Source organism: Cheilinus undulatus, linkage group 14 (assembly GCF_018320785.1).
Source record: "Cheilinus undulatus linkage group 14, ASM1832078v1, whole genome shotgun sequence".
Classification (NCBI taxonomy): domain Eukaryota; kingdom Metazoa; phylum Chordata; class Actinopteri; order Labriformes; family Labridae; genus Cheilinus; species Cheilinus undulatus.
In genome coordinates this window covers 43510384-43529208 of record NC_054878.1, presented here as the reverse complement: position 1 = coordinate 43529208, position 18825 = coordinate 43510384, and the positions used below count along the sequence as shown (strand labels likewise).

At 39.1% G+C, this 18825-nt stretch overlaps 1 protein-coding gene across 1 annotated transcript; it reads left to right on the top strand.

Moving 5' to 3' along the window:
* The first annotated feature begins 7582 nt into the window (after nt 1-7582).
* Nucleotides 7583-17552, top strand: LOC121521661. Its single transcript, XM_041805788.1, has 7 exons — nt 7583-7708; nt 7865-8173; nt 10468-10758; nt 11267-11440; nt 13545-13570; nt 13705-13776; nt 16708-17552. The coding sequence occupies exons 1-7, from the start codon at nt 7663-7665 to the stop codon at nt 16810-16812; spliced, it is 1023 nt and encodes a 340-aa protein (XP_041661722.1). The 5' UTR covers nt 7583-7662; the 3' UTR covers nt 16813-17552.
* The last annotated feature ends 1273 nt before the right edge of the window (nt 17553-18825 follow it).

The following is an 18825-nucleotide window of genomic DNA, read 5'->3' as shown; positions in this document are numbered from 1 at the left end:
CACACTGCTACCCACCACGGTCGAAATCCACCCACATTTGGCTAGTTGGCGGGTGTAAATGTCAAGCCCTGGCTATCAGGCACTTAAAAAATAATTAGAAACTGCATTTTGTATTTACTTGGGTTATCTTTGTGAGATTTTAAAACTGGTTTGATGATGCAAAACATTTAAGTGTGATAAATATGCAAAAACATCAAGAATCAGAAAGGGGGCAAATACTTTTTCACAGCACTGTAGATTAAAATAATCAGCCTGAACGAGAGGAGAATGGTTTGAGCATGAGCAGGAAATTTAAGCGAGCAGCTAAAGTTTAAATCTCAGCACAAGGAGGCAGTTTAGAGCACAAAGGCAGGTTTGAATGGAAAGTTTGAAGACCATCTGAGTAAGTCATGCTCTTCAGATGTTACAATGAGCTCTTGGGTTTTCCAACAAAAAGACTCTTAAGGCCGCTCTCAAAAGTGTCAAGGGGTAAAAAAGCTCTATGGTGCTTGATCTATGATATATTTGAACCAAAACACAGAGCAGACATTTCATTTAGACCTCAGGGGACTGAACTCAAAAGGAAAGAGGGTATGATCTTTGACCTCTAATACTTCCAGAACCAGAAACAAGTTATTCAACAACCATAAAATACATTTATATACAAAGAATTTAAATATAGTCTGCAGTGTTGTTCAGTAGAATGAGCAGATGATCTATCATCATTTTCTCTAAACTAACTTTGAAATCACACTAATAATATTTCTCCTTTGTGGCTCGGTATTTTAAAAAATGATCCTGAGCCTCATGGTGACCAGAATGCTCGGGTTTATAATTCTGTCTTCACTGACACATATCCTGATACGTTCAGTTACAGTTATTCATTTATTCATGTGTTTTTTTCTTTAAGCTTCAACAGACTCCACAGGCTGGTCTCCTCTGAGCTCCATCATGCTCGCTCTGCGTATTTCAGCTCTTGTCTTGATGATCGTGAGCTCTGTTTTGGTCTTCACCCTCAGAGGTGAGGATATAAACACCATCAATGTGGCAGAGATAGTTCAGACTGATCAGACATAGAACATTAATGCTGCTTTTTTGTTATTGTACTTCCAGGGATCATCAAACCATCGAGTAAAGTGAGTTTAAAACATAAGAATATGATCAGAAAAATGTAATGTGAAATTCCCTCTGTCTTCTGAGATGATGGCCTCTGCAGAGTTTGACACATTTACTTGTTGTTTTGAATCTCATTGGTTGTGTTGAATTTCACAGGTGCATGAAGATGTCACTGAAGTCGACTATGAAAATGAAAGATATCATACTGCTGCTTCTATGGAGCTTCAACAACTTCCAGACCAAGATTAGCTCAGGAGAAAGTCAAATATCAGCAGAGATCAGTGTAAACCATCAGTAAACCCCTGTGTTAGAGGAGGTGGCCTGGACCAGTGGTTGTGGGGATGTGGGTATTATCATTATTGTTATTATTATTATTTGTAGTAGTAGTATTTTATTAATTTTTTTATTAAGAAAAATTATTTCCTCAATATAGCAATTGAAATCAAATTTGCTGTATGAGCCAAATCCCGCATCATCACCCAGACACTGTCCCAGTTCTCCCCAATATCCCCAACAGACCTGGCCACCATCACTGCTGGAATGAAAAACTCAACTCACGTCCTGGACCCCATCCCATCCAACCTGATCAAAGACTGTCTCCCAGCCATCTCCCCTCTCATTACCACCATCATCAACTCCTCCCTCAGTTCCCCAATCCCTCAAACTGGCAGCCATTACCCCCATCCTCAAAAAGCCTGGACTCAACCCAGACAACCTGTGCAACTTCCAGCCCATCTCCAACCTCCCCTTTCTGTCTAAAATTCTGAAATGAGTCTTCGCATCTCAACTGACATCCCACCACTCCTGTAACAACCTTTCTGAACCCTTTCAATCTGGCTTCCGTCCCCAACACAGCACCAAAACAGCTCTCCTCAAAGTCACCAATGACCTCCTCCTCTCCTCAGACTCTGGCCACATGATTATCCTCATCCTCCTGGACCTTACAGCTGGATTTGACAATATCAACCACTCCATCCTGCTCTCTCTCTTGAAACATTCATTTAACATCACCGGTACCGCACTATCCTGGATCCGATCATACTTCATGGACAGACAACAATTCATTCACATCAACAACTGCTCCTCCTCCACTGCCCCCCTGACACAAGGTGTCCCCCAAGGTTCGGTGCTTGGACCCCTCCTATTCATCATCTACTTGCTCCCCCTCGGTCATATCATCCACCACCATGGACTCAGTTTTCACTGCTGACATCCAGCTGTACATCTCCACCACCTCCATCACCTCAGACACAAACTCCACACTAACCAACTGCCTCTGAAATAAATACCTGGATGAACAACAATTTCTTTTCTCTAAATTACAATAAATCTGAACTTATGATCACTGGCCCCAAATCCATAACTTCAGCCTCCAGTTAGACTCTTTCACCCTATCCCCCTCCCCTCACACCTGCAACCTTGGTATCATTTTTGACAGTTACCTCTCCTTTCATCAGCGTCACCCAGCTCACTAAAACTGCCTCCTTCCACCTAAAAAACAGCCCGCATCCGTCCACTACTCTCCTTCCCTGCAGCTGAAACTCTTATCCATGCTTTCATCACATATAGACTAGATTCCTGCAACAGCATCCTCTATGGCACATCCTCAACAGTCCTCAATAAACTCCAGTACATCCAGAACTCTGCAGCACGTCTCCTGACCCACACCCGCTCTCCCATCACCCCCGTCCTCCAAAACCTCCACTGGCTCCCTGTCCCCTTCCGCATCCAATTCAAAATCCTCCTCCTCACCCATAAAGCCCTAAACCAACAGGCCCATCGTAAACTTACTGACCTCTTACACCATCACACTCCCTCCCGTAACCTCCACTCTTCAAACCTCAATCTCCTCTCTCCACCAATAAGAACCAAGCACCGAACCTGGGGGGACAAAGCCTTCTCCATAGCCGCCCCCTCCCTCTGGAACTCACTCCCTAAACATATCCAAGACTGTGCGGACTCATCCACGTTCAAACCCCTGCTCAAAACTCACCTTTTTAAACTAACTTTTAATGTTTGATTCTGTTGTCTTGTCTTTTTCTGCCTGATAATCTGTTTGTTGTCTGTTTAGCTGTTTTGGGGTCTTTTGATTTCTTTGGTATGTAATGTCTTTTAACTTTTGTACAGTGTCTTTGAGTTTTGAAAATCGCTATATAAATAAAAATGTATTATTATTACTATCATCATCATCAAAATCATTATTATTGTTTTTATCATTATTATTATTATTATTATTATTACCTCCGCCAAGGAGGTTGTGTTATCGGCAGGGTTTGTTAGTTAGTTAGTTTTTTTGTTTGTTAGCAACATAACTCGAAAAGTTATGGACGGATTTTGATGAAATTTTCAGGAAATGTCAGAAATGGCATGAGGAAGAACTGATTCGAGTTTGGGACTGATCTGGATCCAGGAATTTTTAAAAGGATTCTTTACTAATGGGAGATAGGGCAAATAGCAGAGGTCTGCACTCTCCAAGTGCTTTTCTAGTTACTATTATTTTAACCGGGTCAATAAGAGACAGGAACACACAAAATATTTTTTTGTGTGGGTCTTTATTCCCCGACTGTACTTACAGTAAGCATAAGAAACAGCATACATTTTTTCTATAACTGAGAACAGAAGGATTTCACAGTATTCACTGTATGGAACAGTTTTTTTGCATTTCTGTTTCAAATAAATTCTTGAAGTTTGTAATCTGAATTCTTGACTTACAATGGTGTAACTTTATCTGGCCAGATTCACATGAAAAGTACCATGAAACTGTTGTGAAATACTAGTATCAAAAATAAACAAAAGTAAATAATAGTAAATAGACAATAGTAAACAACGGTAAATAGACAACAGTAGTTAATAGACAACAGTAGATAATACACAATAGTAGATAACTGCTGCCACTCTTGTTTTAAATGACATTATTTCAGGCCTGGATAACTAAAAACACTGTGCAGCTTTATTTATTGACCTTTCCAAAGCCTTTAACAATCATGCAGTGCTTTTAAGTAAGCTTGATACTATTGGCTCCGATAAGAATGCTTACTGTTGGTTCAAGAGCTATCTCATGGTTAGACAGCAGTGTGTAGCACTTGGAAATGCAAAATCAGATTTTATTATTCTTACAAATGGTATTCCACATGGTTCTGTTCTTGGTCCAGTGCTTTTTACTATTTATATAAATGATATTGTGTCAACGGTTTCAAATTGTAAAATTCGTCTTTATGCAGATGACACAGTTTTGTATTGCACTGCTGATAATGTTCAGTCTGCTGTGGGTTCTCTTCAGAGCTGCTTTAATGGTTTGGAGGTTGCTCTGACCAATCACATTAGTGCATAGAAAACCAAATTTATGCTCTTTTCTAGAGCTAAAAACATCGATTTTGGGAGTGTCATTATGACTACTCATAGTGGCACCAATATTGAAAGAGTGTCAGAATATAAATATCTTGGCATTTGGATTGACGAGAAGACTACTTCAAAAAAATATGTTTCTAATTTGGTAGGTAAACTTTGTCAAAAAATTGGCTTTTTCTATAGAAACAAAACTCTGGTTGAGGCAACTTTTCTATCAGTGTTGGATTATAGGAATATTTTGTATAGGCATACCTCGGCTGCAACTTTAAAACCCCTGGATGCAGTTTTCCACTCTGCACTTAGGTTTATCACAGGAGATGCCTATAACACTCACCACCGCATCCTTTACAGTAAAGTTGGGTGGTCGTCGCTCTCAGAGAGATGTGACCTGCACACACACGTTTACTTACAAAGCTCTACTTAGCAGCTGGTTTTGACACTGGAAATAAACTGGTTTACAGCCTGGTTTAAAACACCAAACGTGTCTCATTAGTTAGTGTCTTATTGTGCTCCCACTGTACAGGGGGTGAATTTTTTGTTCCATGATTATTTGGATTATATTAAGGATGAAAGCTGATTGGCCTGTCTCATTTGATTGACAGATAGCTCGGCAGGCAGAGGCTCCGTTTCTGTCAACCAGGATGCTAGCTAGCAGGCTGACAGGAAGTCGCAGTTAGTGGGCGGGCCGTTAGGTTGATCCAAAGTTTGGTTGAGACCATGATTTCAATATGGAAGCATCCACGGATTGGCTTCAAGAGCCAAGCAGACGACTGATGTCACACGGGGTTTGTCCAATTCTTTCTACAGTCTATGGTCGAGCCCTGCTTGGCTTTTAAAGGGACAGTGCAACCTCGATGAGGAGCAGCAGCTCTTACAGTGATAATGACTAGAATCTAACATTTAGATTATTGTAACAGTACTTTGAACAGTCTCTAGTTCACCCAGCTACATTATTTAGATTATTATTGTTGTTATTGGTATTAATTATTAATGTTGTTATTATCAGAATTATTATTACAATTAAAACAATTTAATTGTTTTCAGTACACATTGTCATAAATATATCCATCCATATGGGGGTTTCTAGCTTTGCGCTCCCTGGAAAGTCAAAGCAAAACCTTCTCTACCAAGTAAAACTGTAAATACAAATAAAATGGTTAAAGTATGATGAAAGTGTTGCTGACTAAAAAAGGAAGTTAATCAGTCCCTTAAATAATCTATCTATCTATCTATCTATCTATCTATCTATCTATCTATCTATCTGATGCTTTATTTAACATTTCTCTGCTACAACTGGTCGACACCACATGCAACAGTTGTGAGCAACTGGAAGTGGATACTAAGGCTGGGAAATAAATCGCAAATTAGCTCAAATTATTTTGGCCTGCTGCACTTTTCAAATCGCAGACAGTGCAATATTTTTTTATCCTGAAATGTGGAAAAATACCAATTTGATACAATTTTTTTTGTGGCAGAAATTTCATGCGCTACACATTGTGCACATGTACAAGTGTCACCTTTTCAGAATAGTTTACTAAAATCCTGCTTTTCCTATCAGTGTTTATGATTTTCTTAATCAAAATGAGAATAACATAAAGAAAAATTATCCCCTCAGTACAGCAATTGATATCAAATTTGCTACATGAGCCAAATCCCAATGAGATATGTTGTCTAATTTTTGTTGCTTATAATCTAGAATGATTTATTGCTTATTTTTATGGAATAATTCATAAGATGAAAACCCTAAAAATTAATTGCATATTAGATTGCTATCACAATATTGGGGGAAAAAAAACTGCAATTCAATTACTATCCAATCGTTCAGCTCTAGTAGACACTAGTAGAGTCACACTGACTCTGAGTCCAGTAGGATTACTGTGATTTCTTTGTCCACATGGTTCTTCTGCTTCTCCCAGCGTCTTCTGCAGCTTCACCATCCTGTTGTTATGACAGTGCAGTTACACTTAGAGACCTTTGGGGTCCAGCAGAGGACACCAAACTGAATATGGATGATGATGTGAGAAGGCTTTATGGTTCTGAGTGTCAAACTGAAAAAAAAAAAAAAAATAGCTTATCAGAAAGTGTTTTAAAGTGAACAGAACATGCTGCTTTATGTGAAAATATTTCACTCTTATTTAGAATTTTTACCAAACAAATAGCTCATGTGGTGAATATCCCAAGCAAGGTTTCTGTGTTTGCCATTCAGAAATCGATTTTTGATTCTTGGACAGTTTTTTGTCTTATTGCAGTCTTCTTGTTTTAGTTGGAATGTGTCTGACTGTTGGAGGCTGTTTGACCTTCCAGGCCACCGTATACAATAGCTTGTGATCCCCTAAGATCCCTAGACTGTCAGCTGGCTGGAGTGGCTGAGGCAATGAAGGAGCAGGTGGAAAACACTTTTCATTTATTTAAGGGCACCATGTTAACACCATCAAAGACAGTTCAACACAGAATATCTCCCTTTTAAACCATCTATAGCGGCCGATCCATCCAAAATTAAAGCCGCTGCAGGCTAAACACGGGAGTCAAAGTGATGACAGGCACTCGCTACTTTATCTCACCAAACCCAGCTTATTTACATAACGCTGCATCATACCATTGAACAACTTTACTGAACAAAAACCCAATAATAGGTCAAATTCTAACCTAAAACAACAGAAAATGTCCTCCCTGTGCTCACCACACTCCAACTGCCAGCAGAAGCACACCACATGTGCACAGGTGAAGTAAATTAACTGATCACCGCCGTGCCACTAAAAACCACGCCCACTAATCCGTGCATAAACCAAAACCCACCTACCCCAAAGGCATCTCCAAAACTTACATGTTTGGCTCCTACACCATCCCACTGCTAATCATCCACTGGTATAAACCATCCCCCCAAGCATTCACCAGAATCATCAACTTATATACACAATAGATCTTCACATTAAACCATTGCCAATTTCTTTGTCATTTTTTCAACCGTCAAACTGCTCTTTGTGGCGTTGGTGTTTTTCCTAGTAGGAGTGCATGTGAAGTCTGTGTACGGTAAAGGGAAATGAAGTAATGTAAGTCTGAGTATGTGGGACTTGTGACAAGCTGGCTGGGAGGAAAGGCTGTTTCTCAAGTCATTTTCATACCAATTCAACCACAAAGAGGAAGCTGCTCCACTTGCGTGACTTTCATGAGTATAAAGAGTCAGAAAATGTTTTAGTGCCGACAGAGAATGAACACAGAATGACTCCACTGGAAGTCATCTTTGTTGTTGGACTCCTGTTTGAAGGTAAAGCTGATTTCTTTTCAAAACAGATTCCTCTTTAATGATCTAGTGGACCTCTGAAAGTTAGGCAACAGTTTAGTTCACATTTTAATTAAAACTAATGTTATCTCCACAGATCTGCCTTTATGTTTGCTTTTCTTTTTCTTCTTTTCATCGTAGTGAGCACTTGTCAAAAAGAGATTTACAGCCACTTCCATCAAGATGTCACCTTACACTGTGACAGTCAGTATCAACCTCTACAATGCTCCAGGATTTCATGGCTTTATAACAGAGATTCATCAGAGACTTTAGGTGAGGCAATTAAAGGAACGGTGAAGAAGACGTCACGCCGAGCTAACCGGCTGAGATTGGGCACCGACTGTTCTTTGGTCATTAAAAATTTCTCTGCTGAGGATGTTGGACTCTACACATGTCGACTTGATGATACTACTACTTTTGATGTCCGCATGTATTTAAGTCTTTTTAAAGGTAAGTCCTATCTCTTGTCTTTAAATTTGTATTTGGGCTCTAATAGTTTGTGTGCTCAATGCTTAAATTTTGCAGCGGCCAATTTTCCAATGTGCTCCATGGCATCCTGAATCAGATGCACCGCACGTATATATGCCAGCCGCTTTATTAGGTACACCTTGCTAGTACCAGGCTGGACCCCCTTTAGAATGATTAGAATGATTTATGGCTTCAAATTGTGGAAAAACACACACGATGACAACAATAATCACATTTTAAATTGTAATCACAATATTGGGGGGAAAAATTTGCAATTAAATTACTTTTGCGAAATTGTTCAGCCCTAGTTTCAGTACTTTCTGTGTTTTTTCAGCTTTCTTTTCATTGAGATTTGAAAAAGTCTTATTCCAGCCATGTTTAAATGTTAGTAAAGCATGGCTTGCATGGAGTTATTTATTTTTCTGCACAGATATGTTTATATGTAATGTGCTTGCAAAGAAATCTACATTTTAAAATAAGGATTACAAATACATAAAAATGTAAATGAGACCTAAAATGGGGCCTTGAGGGATGCCTGGGGACTTTGTCTAAGGTCATTTTTACACCTGATAGTCCAGGAGGCTCGATCCGTTTTGGAACAGAAATTGCAACATTGCTGCACCTTCTTTTGGTTTGGTTCGCATTCACATTGCTCTTGGTCAGGTTTGCATTCACACTGCCCTTGGTCAAATGGACTAAACCGTCTGAACACCAACAACCTCTGCCCATTAGAGGGGCTGTGGTTACAAACAAACAGCAAACAAGAAGAAAAGACGGCATAGAAGAAGATGAAACCGGAAATCCATCTCCTTCCGCTGGTCTTTTCTTCCACATAAACAAAAAAAAAAAAAAAAAAAAAAAACAGAATTTACGCTGTCTTGGGGCTTCTGCTTTGCATTGAGGCATTACCAGCAGCCAATGAGGCGGTGAGCTGTCCAGCATGTCGTTCTTTACATGAGACAAATAAATCAGCACCAATTATGATGTGTTGCTATGGCTACACGGACGCCAAGCAAGGTACCGACATAAATTTGAATGTTTCCATAGCTCACAGACTCTCTGGTGGAGGAAAAGACCACATGGGGTGAAAAAGTCTGACAGTTTGGCTCAGCCTCCCACTGCTCTCCACTTGACTTATAAAATCATTTAAAAACACTCACACATTCAATTATCTCTGAAAATTTGTAGAATTTACTTAGAATTTCTAAATAGTGCTATAAAACTTGGGGAATGTAGTTCACTGCAGTAGAAAAAAAAGAAAGAAAGAAAGAAAGAAAAGCCTTCATGCCATATTTTGATGGATGTTATTTGCAAATAGAAACTGCATTTTAAAGAAAATAAAGTAACAAAAAAAATTTAAACAAATTTTCTGAGATCAAAGCAAGAAAAGATGCAAAAACCTGAATTAAACTAACTCACTGACTAACTTTTTAAGCAGAAATGTTTGTAGCCCTAAATCGATGAGCTCCATCTTGTAGAAGTCCTCAGGTCGTCTGGAAGCTTCTCTCTTGCAGCTGGACCTGCTGTAAATATGCTTTGGTAGTCTGTTTTAATTGATGCGGTTTTATGGTAGTAGTAGTCACATGTGACGCTGCTCAACCAATCAGCTCCTTCCTTAAAGCTGCATTAGCCTGAGTCAGTATAAAAATCCTTTGAGTGAATAAAAGAATATGAAAGGAGGAAACTTAGTCTTATTTTCAGCTCAGTTTGAAATCCTAACAGGACGATATGAAGTTCATCCACTCATTAAATAAGACGAGAGAGAGTGAAACAAAAACAGAGATAAAGGTTTTTAATTTAAATACGTAACACTTTATTTAAATGTGGTTGGAAACAAGTTAACCTATAAATAACTGAAAAAAGGAGAAAAAAGCAGCTAAACCTTTATTTATAGTTTCAAATATTAAGCCTATTTCAGTATGCCTTATTTAAAAGCTTTTCATGTAAACCTTCTACTTAAAATAAGATCATTAATTTAATGTATTTTATATTGTTGATGTTATTTAATGTATTTTGGGTAAATTCTATAAGAAGAAAAAAAGAAAAAGTCACATTGACTTAGGGACTTGATCAGACTGTTTGTCTTCTATGATTTAAAGCAGCCATGTTTTGGATGAATCCTGATGCATCAGGATATCAAATTGACAATTATAGATGCACACATCTATCAACACCTGCACAGAGCACAACACAAAAGAAGCTTTTCTTTTTGGAAAGTCACCAAGTTTTCATCAGAATGAACGTTTTATTAACTGAGCTCGTTTGTTTTCTTTCAGTCTCTCCAGAACCAGCAGACTTTGATCCAAAGAGGGACGATGAACTGAGCTTGGAGTGCTCTTTGATGAGATACAGAGATCTCCACTCCTGTCCATCGAGCCCTCTCCACTGGGTAGATGAGACAGGAGCTACAATAACTGAAGGTGTTGAAAGGAATTCTAGAGGTACAGACTGTTTGTCTTATCTGAAAGTGAAGCGTCAAAGTGGAAACAACAAGAAATTCACCTGCCAGGTCCTTAACAAGGAGAACATTGTGGAGATAGAGGCTGACTACACACCTTTTTTGAAAGGTATGGTCACATCAAGGCCAGCTCAGACAACACTGTTTTTTTTTTTTTTTTACAATGGCACCGTGTCTAACTATGCAATGTCTTGCCACACTACAAGAGTGATCCTGACCACTAGTCGTATGTTGATGTCACCATTGTCTCAGACTGTGTGTGAGTTCACAGGGAAGTGGGTCATAGAGAGTGAATCAGACTTCTGCTACCCCCAAACCGCTCTATGGGACACTTGTCATCTTTTGCCCTGAAAAGAAGAAGAAAAAACACAAAACAAAGCTGTGACGATGCTGTTGGGCCAAAATCTGGCTGAATTTGTGTAGTCTGAGCAGACCTTAAGATCACTGGAAGTATAATAAAGAGGCTAGAATCTAAACATGGCTTAAACACGTTAACTTAAATATTCTATAAATATACTGCTATCAAATTACAAGTCTTTAGATCAGTTATTTTACTTGTAAAACAAATGGATTGCACGTTATTAAATTTAAATCACTGAAATCATTCTCTTCTACAGATCCCATACCAGATCCCACACAAGATCCTGGTGTTGGTCCTGGTCCTAGTTCTAATTCCAGTCCTGATCTTAAGCTAATCTTCATCATCGTTGGTGTCTTGGTTGGGGTGGTGTTACTTCTCATCATCATGGCTGTTGTTCTCATCAAACACAAAAAGAGAGACAAAGTTGCAGGTCAGTGACACTTCATTATACACAATTTCTGCTCATGTGGTTTGGACTTGGACTTGGATACACTGTTAGAGAATACTCTATGATTTGTTTGCTCTAAGATGCTGCGATGAGGTTTATGTTACTCCATGTCAAAGTTTGCTATAGTGCACATGCTATACTGATGTATTTTGTTGTGCTGGGAAGAACTACGCTGTATTGTGATATGTGTTAATGCAGTATGCCTTGATATACTTTGTCATAATTGCTCTTTCATGATACCTTAGGCCATAAAAGGCTATGTCATGATACCTGATGCTGCAGAAGACTCCTATGTTGAAATATGTTCTGCCATGAAGGCCACTGTGCCGTGATATTCCCTGTCATAACAAACTTTGTAATGATGTGCTTTATGACAATATGTTATGCCATGACAGGGAAATCCTATTGCAATATGATTCACTATGCTAAAGCTCACAATCTCATTGTTCACTTTGTCATGATTTGCTGTCCCATGATTCTTTATGTCATTATTGGCTATGTCAGAATGACTGTGTCATGATTCTCTTTGCCAGGGTTCTCTATGCTATAATTTGCCTTGCCATCATTGACGTTGCCTTGATTTGCAATGCCATGACTGGCTTTAGCATGATTCACAGTTGCTTGATTGGCCATGCTATGATTGGCTACCCATAATTTGCCATTCCACGATTGGCTATGTTATAATTGGTAAGGCAAGGATTCGCCATGTCATAATTAGCTATGCCGAGATTTGTCATACCGTGATTGGTTATGCCATTATTCTTCATGTCATGATTGGTTATCCCATGATTAGCTTTGCCATGTATGGTCATGCCATAATTTGCCATCTCATGATATCATTTGTTGTGATTCTCAATTCACGCTCGAATAACAGAGCAGCTTACCCGTGACTTCTTAGCAAAAGACTAATTTCAGATTTGGCCAGCTGTGTGATACACAATATTAGCAAAAGTATTCGCTCACCTGCCTTGACTCGCATATAAACTTAAGTGACATCCCATTCTTAATCCATAGGGTTTATTATGACATCAGTCCACCCTTTGCAGCTATAACACCTTTAACTCTTCTGGGAAGGCTTTCCACAAGGTTTAGGAGTGTGTCTATGGGAATTTTTGACCATTCTTCCAGAAGCACATTTGTGAGGTCACACACTGATGTTGGATGAGAAGGCCTGGCTCTCAGTCTCCGCTCTAATTCATCCCAAAGGTGTTCTATCAGGTTGAGGTCAGGACTCTGTGAAGTTGATCCACACCAAACTCTCTCATCCATGTCTTTATGGACCTTGCTTTGTGCACTGGTGCACAGTCATGTTGGAACAGGAAGGGGCCATCCCCAAACTGTTCCCACAAAGTTGGGAACATGGAATTGTCCGAAATCTTAGAGTTCCTTTCACTGGAACTAAGGGGCCAAGCCCAGCTCCTGAAAAACAAGCCCACACCATAATCCAACCTCCACCAAACTTTACACTTGGCACAATGCAGTCAGACAAGTACCGTTCTCCTGGCAACCGCCAAACCCAGACTGGTCCATCAGATTGCCAGCATCCGCTGACCTCGCTCCATCATTTTACATGGCCTACCACTTGGTGGCTGAGTTGCTGTCGTTCCCAATCACTTTACTTTGTTATAATACCACTGACAGTTGACTGTGGAATATTTCGGAAAGAGGAAATTTCACCACTGGACTTTTTGAACAGGTGGCATCCTATCACAGTACCACCCTGGAATTCACTGAGCTCCTGAGAGCGAGCCATTCTTTCACAAATGTTTGTAGAAACAGTCTGATTTTATACACCTTTGGCCATGGAAGTGATTGGAACACCTGATTTCAATTATTTGGATTAGTGAGTGAATACTTTTGGCAATATAGTGTATCACGTTTTAAGACCATATTATCAAATCTAAGTATGACAACATCAGAGCAGGAGTTCTGTGCGAGTACAAAGGTAACTCAGATGTTACTGGTTGATACTTGTTTTAGTTAAAGGGGAATCATTACAAAAAATTCAAAAACAAATGTTTTCACTGAAACTGGTACAAATTTAAACATAATGTGTAAAGAATTATACATTTTTCTTTTTTTTTAGATGTTCCAAAACCAACCCAACAACCTGTGAGTGAAATACATTTTTTTACACAATCTTTCATCTCAAACTTGTTCTTGTGTTTACCCAACACAAAATACAGAGGCAATAATGTGTTTCAGTGTGTGTTTACATTGTAAACCTTTGTTTTCTTTTCCCTCAGGATGATCCAGAGAGTAATCTGACCTACGTCACTGTAAATCACAGTAAACAACAGGCGTTTTCAAATATAAGGGTAAGTACCTGTATTTATGTTTTATCACATCTACCATGACCTAGAACTTTCTTTACCATGCCTTTACCTAAAAATGTTTTTTTATCAGTTGATTTGTGAATCAAATGAAGTCAAAGAGATGTGTGTTTGTGTTTTATGATGTTTACTGTTAGAATAACTCTTTCAGTGAGTGCAACATGACTACGTCAGTGTGGTGTGAAACCATGTCTTAGGAGTCTGCTTCAAAGTGCTTGCTCTGTCAAATACACTCTCTTACACTGGTATATTGACTATATGGACAAGTATTTGGCCACATCTGTTGATTATTGATTTTAAGCAAAAAATCAAGTATTTAGCCATGAGGTGGTACTAAATTGGTCGTTCTGGAGCAAATTTCATTCCTGCTGGATAATTTAATGGCAGCTCTAAGTGATATTATTAGAAAGTGGAGGCATTTAGGAAACACCACAACTAAGCCACAAAGTAGAAGACTGCAAAATCACAGATCCAGGGACTGCTAAGGCTCATGGTTCATAAAAGCCGCCAAAGCTCTGTTGATTCCAGTGGGAGATTCATAGATGGGTTTCCATAGCCGAGCAGCTGCATGCAAGTCTCACATCACCAAGTCCAATGCCTAGCATCAGATTGAACAGTGTAAACTGCATTGACTGCATTGTGCCAACTGTGAAGTTTGGTGGGGGAGGGATAACAGTATGGGGCTGCTTTTTACAGCACTTATCACCAGTCAACGATAATCTTAGTCCTTCAGCATACCAAGACATTTTGGACAATGCTATGCTTCCAACTTTGTGGCAACAGTTTGGGGACATCCCTTTCTATTCCATCATGACTCTGCCCCAGTGCACCAAGAAGGACTATAAAGACATGGTTTTATAAGTTCTGTGGGGAAGAACTTGACTGGCCTGCACAAAACCGTGACCTCAACCCCATCCTGCACCTTTGAGATGAATTTGTATGGAGATTGCAAGTCAGGCGTTCTTGTCTAACATCAGTACCTGACTTCATAAACACTCTGCAGAATGAATGCTAGCTGCAGAAAGGACAACAAGTCCACATGAAGTACATGTATTTGAATGCTGCCATTGGTAGATAGCCAAATACTTTAGTATCTAAAAATATGCAGGAGTGCATGTACAAAATGACATGACCCTCTAAGGTTAACAAGGGCTACGTTCACACTGCAGTTAAAAGTGAGCTGAATCTGATTATTTTGCTTACATGTATCTCGTGTCTGATTTTTTTCTCTAAGTGTGAACAGCGCAAGTCACATTGAATCTGAACTTTTCAAATCAGATTCAGGCCACTTTCATATCCGGTTCTAAGATACTGATCTTTTGGAAGTTGACTCCAGTGTCTGAGAAAAGATTAGCATTGAGCATTTAGGCCTACAGTGTGAGCGTAGCCTAGGAGGCTAAGGCCCTGCCCACATGGAGATGAAAGCGATATATTGCCATTTCGTTTTGGAAGAGTTTTCCGTAAAGACGGGATCGTTTCAGGAAATATTCGTGTAAGCATGAAACCACTGGAAACGACTGAAAACGCTGTAGTGCATATGCCACGCCTGTACGTGGCGCTGTGTTGCTGCCATGGAAATGCACCAAAAGAGAAGAAGAACATTACAGAAAACTGACACAAACTTTCTTCTAGTTACCCTTCTGGTTGTTTTCCACGTTGGATTTAAGAACATCTGGTGTATGCATTTCGCGATGGTGGGAAAGGAGCATCAGATTTTGCTGTAAAAGCCATAACAAGCTCAGTAGCTTCTGCAGCACAAACACAACCCTGTAATCTGCTATTATTGTTTTGGCTGAAACCGCGCAGGTGCCTTAAGGGAGCTACGCTGTGTGTGACGTAAACGTTTCAGGAAAGATGCCGTCCACACGGAGACGAAACGGTATTCGTTTACGGATTTATGCACTCTGGGACCCGTTTTCAAAAAGTATCGTTTACAGTCACCCAAAACGCCGTTTCCGTGTGGATGAAATGCCGATACAACAGAAAACTTTTTCGTATACTCCTGAATTCATCTCTGTATGGACGGGACCCAAGATATTTTCTGTTCTTGTTTGTTTGTTTGTTATGCTTTTGCTTTGTGAATTGTACCTTTCTAAACTGACTTCCTGTTTAAATATGAACCTGCTCTCACATTGACATAAAATAAGGAACATCTCGTTGACTGAAAGTTACAACATTAGCTTAATCAAAAAAAGCTTACTACATATAGAACAGAAAATGAAAATAGCTCAAGAGTGAGAAAGCAAAGTGCTTAATGACTTTAGACTTTTCCACTGAGCTGTCTGTGGTTTTTTTATTGTCTCTGTGCTGGGGACAGTGGGGGGTTTTAGGCATCATGTTTTCAGGTCATTCATCCATAAATACATACAGTATGTACAATTGTGTATGTACAATTGTGCAATATCTAATGGGCACTTTAAGGGATTTTTGTAAAACTTTGCACCAGTGTCCGCTCTGCATCAAAGATCTAATGACAGTTGCATACCTTCAGAGGCACGCAGACTGGCATTCAATAGTTTAAAAGAGAAATGAGACATTAGAGGGAGCAGTGGTGTCCTATTTTAATCACTGTAAGAATAAAAAGCACTTTACCAAGTATTCATCAGCTGTGCAGAACTGCAGCATGACCATGGTGCATCAAACAGGACGACCTAGCAAACTGTTCATGTGACTGAAAAAATGCATGCATTTTGGACTTCAAATCCATCAAGATTTACACGACAGCCCTCATGAATGCCAATGATTATTCGACTGGAAATTAAAACTTGACTAAAAATCTTTCACAACTCCTACTTCCTGAATTCTTTCATTCTTTCATTATCAAGTTTTCATAAACTGTCAAAAAGAATTTACAGTGAAGCCTGTAGCTGTGTTTTTAGTTAATAATATGAGTGATTCTTCATCCTTTGTCCACAGGGTGTAAATGAAGATGCGGTGACTTATTCTACAGTCAAGTCTGCAGTTAAGATGGGGAAAGACGATGATCCCAGCAGTCTCTACAGCACCATCAGCAAAAATTAAATACAGAAGAGGAAATGACACATCCAACCATGGGTGAATGCGTGTGTGCTAGTACTCAAATGACATGCTGAGAATTTATGTCTATTTTTAGTTAGACTTGCTTCGCTGCTCTTAAGTCATGTGACACACTCAAAGATGTGACACAGGAATAAGATTTATACCATCAAAGGTAAAAACTGCTATTATACAGACAATGACCCTGTGCAGGGCCATGAATTCTCTGTCAGTGGTTATTGCTCAAAAAGTGATAGAGATCAGTTTAAAATGTTAAAAAACAGCCTTTAGGTGCTGAATCATTATCAAACATGAACTCTCTTAGTGACCTAGAAAACTGAGAAGTATCAAGGTGTGCCTGTGGATAACAACAAAACTAATGTGACATGTATTTGACCCCTTTCCCAGCCCTTGTTTTCCTACTGTATGTGCATTAATGTTTCACTGAGGGGAGATATTACATTACATACATGTGACTCCAACCTAAACATTAGAAATGAAAGCTGTACCAGCAGGATTTGTCTGTATAGAGAAAATGTTATTTAAGACTGAGTTAGCAAATCATTTTTGTGTTTATATATACTGTGAAATTTCCATGCCCTGCTACAGTAGTGATGAAAGTAGTGATGAATCAACCTTGTGCAGGAGTCATAAGGCCTGATGTCAGGCACGATGATGATAAAAATACAGGGGGAAGACGGTTAATGTGCAGTACTGTAGCTCTAGCAGAGACAGATTTATTGTGTAGAAACTTAAGAAATAAATCATTGTAAACTAAGAGTCTGTGCAAGTTATTATGGTGTGAAATAACCGGCTTTCAGAAGGATGCAGAGTGGTCTCTGTCGTCTTGTTGCGAGAGAGTAATAATATAATATTATTGATACTATTATCAATATAAAAGAAGAAGACATGCACTGTTTACCAGCATTTATTCACTCCTGCAGAAGACAATAAAAGGGGAAATTTCCCCCTGGTTTCTGCACCTCTGCAAAGTTGCATGGAGCTTAATTCACTTTAAAAAATACACATAAAGAAAGAAACGTAGGTAAGGTTTTCCTGCTGATGTGCAGATATTATTTTTCATTACACAGGAAAATCTGGGGAGTAATTTTTCCAGAGTAAACAATATTTTACTCAAAAGTAGTAAAATGTACTCTTTCTTTTGTGTGTATTTATTACCAGCCGCTGCCAGAGTTGGAGTAAAAACACAGAGTAAATTCTGCCGGAGTAAAACTTTAACCACATCCACTTAAGTTCCAGTTAAGCTGGCGTCACTCATGGCCAGTCACGGCTGCAGCTCGTTAGCTGCCCCAGCTGCAGATAATCCTTTGCAATCAAGACTTCCTCACCTGTTGATGAACTTTCAGACACCTGTGTACTACAGCTTTTACTCAGGTAACCTGGCTCCTCTTCAACCTTTGATAATCTAGTGATTTTAGGTGAGTTTTTGCCTTGTCTAACTCCATTTTGTCCTCTTTTTTTGCAGTGTCTCCATCTCACAGCCAGTGATTCTGCCAGCCACAGCCAGGACATTTGCACTGTTGTCAACAAAACTTCTTTAACCTTACTGCCTCATCTCCTGCTCTGCTCCTGGGCCCTTGTCAAATGTTCATCACTATTGTTTCTATAATATAAGAACACTATGTCCAATATGTACCCTCTTTTGTTGTCATGCCCTTTATAGGTGGAAAGGCAGAATTATCTATTAAGAGGAAAGAGGAAGATCAATCTATTTAGAGTAAGATACAGTTCAACATAAGCATTACCAAATTGTAAATGGAGGAGAAATTGTACTATAAGGAGTGGAGAACATTACTGAAAATAATGAAAAACAGCTCTGAAAGGACTAAATATCAATTTATATTGAGGAAAAAAGCTCTATAATGAGTAAACTAAGGTCTGTATTACTCAGTAGAGAGTACAGTTACCGTAGAGTTGTTTTTATTTTGGTCATCATGGAGCACATAATCATCATTTAGAGTTAAATAAAAACACTTTTAGGGTAAAAAACAACTCTGA